The sequence below is a fragment of the Drosophila subpulchrella genome, unplaced genomic scaffold (genome assembly GCF_014743375.2).
Source record: "Drosophila subpulchrella strain 33 F10 #4 breed RU33 unplaced genomic scaffold, RU_Dsub_v1.1 Primary Assembly Seq379, whole genome shotgun sequence".
In the NCBI taxonomy this organism is placed as follows: Eukaryota; Metazoa; Arthropoda; class Insecta; order Diptera; family Drosophilidae; genus Drosophila; species Drosophila subpulchrella.
Genome location: NW_023665600.1, coordinates 453263 through 460659, shown reverse-complemented (window position 1 = coordinate 460659; position 7397 = coordinate 453263). Strand labels below are relative to the sequence as shown.

At 44.7% G+C, this 7397-nt stretch overlaps 1 protein-coding gene across 1 annotated transcript; it reads right to left on the bottom strand.

Moving 5' to 3' along the window:
• Positions 1-2426: 2426 nt before the first annotated feature.
• On the bottom strand, positions 2427-3752 carry LOC119561850 (adenylosuccinate synthetase-like). Its single transcript, XM_037875332.1, has one exon. The coding sequence runs from the start codon at positions 3750-3752 to the stop codon at positions 2427-2429; it is 1326 nt and encodes a 441-aa protein (XP_037731260.1).
• Positions 3753-7397: the final 3645 nt, after the last annotated feature.

Genomic DNA, 7397 nt, shown 5'->3' with positions numbered 1-7397 from the left:
TTAGAGGCAAAAGTTTTGAGACAAGTCCCATCATAGACACCATCATTTGGAACAGCTTGTCCATCTGAGCGACGAGGACCGACAGATTTTGGTTAGATTGCAAAAACATTTGCTCTTGACGCTGCCATTGCTGGTCGTTGATCAACTGCTGCGAGCTGCGTCGCAGTTGTTGGGGGGAAGACTGCTGCTGGTGACTAGGCTGTTGTTGCTGTTGTTGAGGCCTTTGTTGTTGCTGTGATAGCTGCTGCTGCTGCCGAGGTGGTACTACTTGATGGTGGAGCTGACTTTGCTTTCTGTTGTTGCCGCCCTGTGGAGGAAACTGTTGACTCTGTGGGAAGGTCATAGGGGCTTCTTGGTCCTGGGGACGACTAACTTGACCACGGACGGCGTTTGCGTAGGAGTTCTGACCCACAAAGTTTGACCAAACATTCGAATTAGTTGACTGTTGGGGAACAGTGCTACGATGGGATGCGATACTTTTTCGTCGATATGCAACTTGCTGATAGACGACACAGCCTTTATAGCTTTCTGTATGGTTTCCGCCACAGTTTACGCACTTAACTGGGTGAACATTCTTTACGCAGGCCTCCAAACCGTGTTTTAGGCCACATCTGACGCAGTTGGATAGCTTTTGGCAATGATTTTTAGTGTGTCCAAATACTTGACAGCGTTGGCATTGGACGACATCATCCTTTTTATAGGGGAGTTCAACTTGGACCCGTTGCCGACAAAGTGTCTTAATTTCGTGAATTTCTTTGTTATTTGCTGCCGGTTCTAATTCTACAAAGACTAGATTCACGAACTTGGTCTTGTCGAAGCGGCTTCTAGGTCTATTCACAAATCGAACCTTGTGGCCAGTCAAGGTAAGACTTTCCTTAATGTTTTCATCCGGGATGGAATGATGAACACCACGGATTACTACTCGGTAGGATCTCTCTTCTTTTAGCTGCCACGAATGGAATGGTACTTTTTTAAGGGTTAGAGACTTGGTTATCGCTCTGTATGCATCTGGATCTGCAGCCAGAATAGAAACAGAGTTGTTCGGGTGGCATTTCAGGGAGTACTTGGACGGGTCAACAATCTTGTCAGTGGATCTAATAGGTCCGTTCAGATTCTCACAGTGATCAACCACAATTGGGGGTGGTTTGTGGGTTGGTAATTGTACTTGACTGCCAGACGGTTGGCTATGTTTCTTATTGTTGCTGGCGGGGTTGTTGCCAACATTAGTGTTGACTACGTTGTTGTTGCTGGTAGAAGTACTGGCTTTTTCAGTGTCGTAGGGGCTGACCGTTTGAGAAACTTCGACGTCTATGTCCATGTTCGGCAGTTCTGAAAAGCGGTTAGCAGAGACGTTCTTTTTTGGGCTATTGGAGTTTCTTATTATTTTAGTGACTGAAATCGGTGATCTAGAGTCAAGACGGCGACCAGTCCTCATCCTCGGCATTTATGGCTGCTAGTTCCGGATCAACTTCATTGGTTGGTACAGGTGGGTTGTTGTGAGACGTGGAATTATATAGGCGACTAAATTTTGTTAATGAGCAATTTAGTGCATCACTCATTTTCTTCTGTTGTAAGGCCACAGTGTTTCGGATGTTTAGCTCATCTTCGGAGTCTGAAAGACCAGCCATTTTTGCTATTAGGCACTGGTGTGCACTGCTTTACCGACTTATGGTATACAGAAGGCCTTTGACCAGCCTGCTTTGAGGCGATCGTGGTCTAGTGGGTAGGGTGCAAGTCCCGCAATCGGGCGGTACCCGGATCGAACCCACCGAGAGGCGAACAGATTCAAAATTATTTTTTCTTTTATTTGGAAGAAAATAATGAATTCAAATATATTTCGAATTCGAATTTGAACCAACTAGCGGTTATTTTTACGTACAACAAATACAACTGTTAGTTTTTACTTTCTGTTCCACTTGTTTTGTTTTCGCGACAAGGCACAACTAACGAAGCATAGAAGCACTGACACCGCGACTTTAGAAGTCGGATTCACAAAAAAAGTAGGTTTTGCCACGGAGGTGGACTTGTCCACAGACTCTTCACAGGGAATTTCGCAGCGATACAAAAACGCGTCTGCACTCCACGAAAGCATGATCGAGACTGAAACTGCACCTGATGATTTTAAAAACTAAGTACGTCCTCTTCAAACAAAAACTTTTAGTATATATGCGTGCGAGCCCCGGACGGCACCGCTTCAAATGGTTTTGTGAACATCAAAACTAAGAAATTCAACTTAAACAAGCAATAGGCTGATAATTTGTGTCCAAATGTTGTAGATAGTCGAAATATTAGTTGTATTTGTGGGTTAGGTCTGTAATTGTGGTTGGATAGTTTAAGGGCCGTTTCTGGCTAATGGGCTCTAAAGCAATTCCGTCTCATATACACAAAATCGTAAGCATAAGTACGTCGGCACAGTTGCTGGCTGGTTAATGCACGTTGATGATGGACTCGCTGCACTTTCCGACGCCCACCCAGCGCACGGGAACGCTCAGCTCGCTCTCCAGGAACCTGACATAGCTCTGGGCATACTCCGGAAGCTCCTTGAAGTTGCGTATGTGCTCGGTGGAGGTCTGCCAGCCTAGCAGCACTGCGTACTCCACCTCAGTGCTTCCCAGTTCGGCCATGGTGCCTGGGAAGTGGTCGAGCTTCTCGCCACTGGGCTGCTTGTAGCCCACTTCCACCTTGATTTCCGGTAGCGTGTCGAGAATGTCCAGCCTGGTCTGGCAGATGCAAGTGTAGCCGTTGACCAGCGTTGTGTACTTCAGCAGCGGTATGTCCAGCCAGCCGCAGCGGCACTTTCGCTTGGTGGTGACCCCGATCTCGAAGCCGCGCGTCTGCAGCAAGTCGCCAATTTCATTCAGCTGCTCGGTGGGAAAGGGACAACCGCCCACTCGCATCGTATTGGCCATGACCACGCCAATCACCTCGCCAATCGTCTGTGGGAGCAGACCCAGACCCGTGAGAACTTCTCCAATGCTGCAGTTGCTGCTCGTCACATACGGGTACGTGCCGAAGTCAATGTCCAGCATGGCCGCGTTGGCGCCCTCGACCAGGATAGTCTTGCCGTTGCGCAGGGCGTTGTGCAGGAAGCAAATGGTATCCATGACATAGGGACGCACCTTATCCGCGTAGTCCTTGTAGCGGGCCAGCTCCGCCTCCACATACATCGATGTTAACAGGCGCACGTGCGTGGCCAGAATCGACTTGAACTTGTCGCTAAACAGGTTAAAGTCACCGAGCAGTTCGCCCACTCGGATGCTTTTGCGAGTGGCCTTGCTGGAGTAAGTCCGAGCGATGCCCTTGCCGCCGAGCGACTTGCCGCCCTTTTCGGCCTCCTGCATACCATCCACATGCTGGTGGAAGTCGTACACTAAGTGGGCACGATCCGAGATGATCAGCCGGTTCTCCGAAAGCTGCAGCCCCTTGGTCTCCTTTTTCAGCACCTCGTCGAACAGCGAGGGCAGGTGGATGACGACGCCATTGCCGATGACGGAAACGCACTTCTCGTTCACAACTCCACTGGGCAGGAGATGACAGTCGAACTGCGTGCCATTAGCCACCACAGTGTGTCCAGCATTATTCCCGCCCGGACACCTGCAGACGATGTCCACACCGGAGGTCAGCATGTTCACCACTTTTCCCTTGCCCTCGTCGCCCCACTGGGCGCCCAGGATGACGTCCTCCTTGGACTTGTACATCTTCGTGCGGCCCTGCTGCAGCTGCTCGTAGTGCGTGCCGTTGGTGGCTGACATTTCCCCGGAGCGGAACAGCACGGATCAGATCGGATAAGTAAAGCGGTAAACTCAATAATAGAGTAGAACGACGGAGCGGAAACACAACCACATTTGCTGGTAATATTGTAATTATGCTAATTACGTATAAAGTCACTGTCTTTAATTATTTAACTTTTCGTTATGATAAAATCACCAAAAACCAGAGCTCGCAAATAACTGTTGACCGTTTCTCGTTGTCTGGAAATATGTGTCTTTTCCTGACTCTTTACGAAAAGACTCAGAGAGCAACCGATTTATGGGTTCTTGAATGAGCTCGCTCGCGCTCAGAGCAAAACCTTTTTTTTTCTATTCTGTTTTGTTATGGTTGTTCCAGGACCGTTTTGTCCTGTTCAGGTGAGGCAAACGGTCTTTTGCGTATGTGTTGGTATACACTCACACGCATAGGCAAGCAAATCGTTAATCGTCGGTTTTGCAGCCGAACGGGCATTCTCAGCCTTACACTTTATATTAAGTGAACGAAGAAGTTCGATTAGTGCAGAGAATCTGAACGCCTTATTAGTTATAAAGCTTAACACATAATATATAAAAAATGTTAAATGTTAAAATAAAATGTAAAAACAACATATTCTGAAACTTTTTATTGCTTTTTGATATCAATTTGTTATATGGAATATGGAATCGAAATGGAACTTGTTAACCAAAACATTTGAAAATAAATTTAAAATGTTGTATTAATCAAATTATATTATTTCTTTTTCACAACAACGAAAGTAAATGTAAAGACCGTTTGCCTTGAGTTTTTCGGTCAATCGGTCTTTTGTTGACTGTCATTGTGCGAGCGTTTCTCGTTCCGCTCTTTACGCACTGCTCATTAAGGAGCAACATACAACGAGCTCAACGAAAAGCGCTCAACAGAAAACATAAATGATGACAGCAAGTGTCTCTTGCTCAGAGCTAGAGCGAGACAGTAGGACCTTTTTCGGTTTTGCTCGCAACGAGAGCACGAGAAGAAAAACGGTCAACAGTTATTTGCGAGCTCTGCCAAAAACTCATCAGGGGCGTTTTTGTTTTATTTTGATAGACTGATTTCAACGATAGGCGAAACGTTTTCGGGAGCGATTAAAGGACACGTCCGTCTTCGACGGATAACGTGATAACGTTGCCAACACATATTCCATAAGTCCTGTTTAGAAAAAAGAGTAACGGAATGTCCTAGTTGTATGGTTCTAGTAAGCCTCAAAGATGTAAAGTACATTGTTGGAAATCATTCTCCGAGTCCAAAAGATAACCAAAAAAGACAGCAAAGTAAGAAATTACCTGTAGGTCCTCGGCCATGCACTTGCTCCTTAACGAGGAAATTATAACTAGTAAGTGGAGAGGAGGAAGGCGCAGGAATGTTAAGACAACAAAGGGAAAGTACTTCGACAGTTAATGTCAATCTCCATCGGCAACGACGAGGGCCTCGAGGAGGACTTTCTGGAAGGTCACCCGGAAGACCACGTACTCGCGCTAGACGACCGGAAGATTGTGTGGAGAATATGGAGTCTATAGTCAGAGAAACCGTTTCACAGGTTTTAGCATCGATAAATATGTATATATGTTCAATCATAGGTACAATCCATAAGCGATCCGCAGCCTCAGGTCAAATCAGTCAGAGGAGTTCGACAAATAATGGTAGGGATGTCATTACTTCGCATAAAATCGCGGACGTTCTCCAAAAATGTGGTGTACGCTTTGATGGATCTTCGGAGGGCTTGTCAGGTGAAGAATTTCTGTACCATTTAAACTTATTAACTCGGGAAAACATGGATAGTGACTTTGATCTTTTAAATAAGAACACTTACCAGTTGCTAATTGGGAGGGCCAGTAGTTGGTATTGGAGGTTCCACAAACGAGTCAAAACTTTTACATGATCTGAATTTTGTGAAGCGTTACGAGAGCAATGTAGGGAAAGTCGGTCCACAACTAAATTACGAGAGCAAATAAGAGCCAGAAAACAAAAGCCCGGGGAATCTTTCGATTCTTTCTATGAAGCCGTTTGCAAACTTATAGATAAATTGTCCGTAACCTTTGGGGAAGATGAATTGGTCGAAATGATTCAAAGAAACTTACTCACAGAAATGAAAGACAGATTATTGTTTAAAAAGGTTTCTTCGATTTTAGAATGGTGTCGATTAGTGCAGAATGGTACCTCAAAAATGTAAAGACTCAGTTAACTTTCGTGTTTAAGTACTAGACGGAACGCCCGATGAGGAAATAGATAATAGTGAGTCGGATCTTTCGATCGCCGCAGTCAATCATACTGGGTCGGCGAAAATTACATGTTGGAATTGTGAGATGCCTGGACATGTGTGGGAAGACTGTTTGGCTGAAAAGCGAGTATTTTGTTTTGGTTGCGGAGCACCACAAATAGATAAACTCAATTGTGCAAACTGTAAGCGCATGTCGGAAAACCGCCTAGCGGGGACATTCAATCAAAATCGAGTGTCCCACAAATAAGAGGTATTCTAGATAACGTAAATAATCCCATTATAAATGTAAGTCAACCATTGCAAGTTAGAAGTCAGCAAAATAACGTGAAGTTTATACCATACCATGAAAGATTGAAGAACTATAATGAATTCAGAGAACGCATTTTTTCGGGAATTGTTAGGAAGAGTCATCGCAATACCATACGAATGCGTCAATATTTTGGAGAACGAAAGGCTCAAAAATGTTTAGTCGTCTCAACAATATTTGAATGTAATATAGATAATCGTAGTTATGCTAAAGTTTCGTTTATGAATTATTCTGAGATTGGTTTGCTCGATACAGGGGCAAATGTAAGTTGTATTGGGTCACATTGGCGAAAGAATCTTTTACCAACTTGTCGAATTATAAGGCAATTAAGTCGCATGTACGCACCGCTGATGCGAGATTGCATCCTGTGTCTGGAATACTGAAGGTACTCATGCGATATAGGGACAAGGAAAAAGTGCTTGATTTGTATGTGATTCCTTCCATTTCTCAGAGTTTGATATTGGGTATCGATTTTGTGAGAGTATTCTTCTTAGCTCCCTATATTCTTGGTTCCTTAACTTGCTTAGAAACCGAAACCAAGGAACTGGGAGATCAGTATACATTATCCGAACTTCAGCGTAGACATCTTGAAAACGTCAAGGAAATGTTTCCAAATTTCGAACACAAAGGGCTTGACCGTACTGATTGGATAAGCCCTGCGAGCCCTGCGTACAATGTCCAATCACCACCTACAGTCTCTTACCAACATGCAGAGCACACAGAAAATAAAATGAAAACGAAGATACTCAGATTGCAACACAGTATGGATGAATTCATTTCTTTTATGCGAACGACCATGCAAAGTATGTTGACGAATTAAAATATTTTGATTGACGCAGGGCTCGCCTACCCGATTTTATAACGCTTGCAAAACTTACGTTTTTATTTATAGTGGAACTGCCGAGTGAAGATCGGGCTGCTGATTCAGGTGTGGATTTGGAGGGTATCAATGGTGTGTGGTGAGATCGTGCTGTTGACACTCTTTGGTTGATCCGATTTTTTAACTCCTTGTATACTGGACAGCCTCTGTAGTTTGCTGAGTGGTCTCCTCCGCAGTTACTACACTTTTTGCTATTTGGCTCATTATACCCTTGCAGAGGGTAT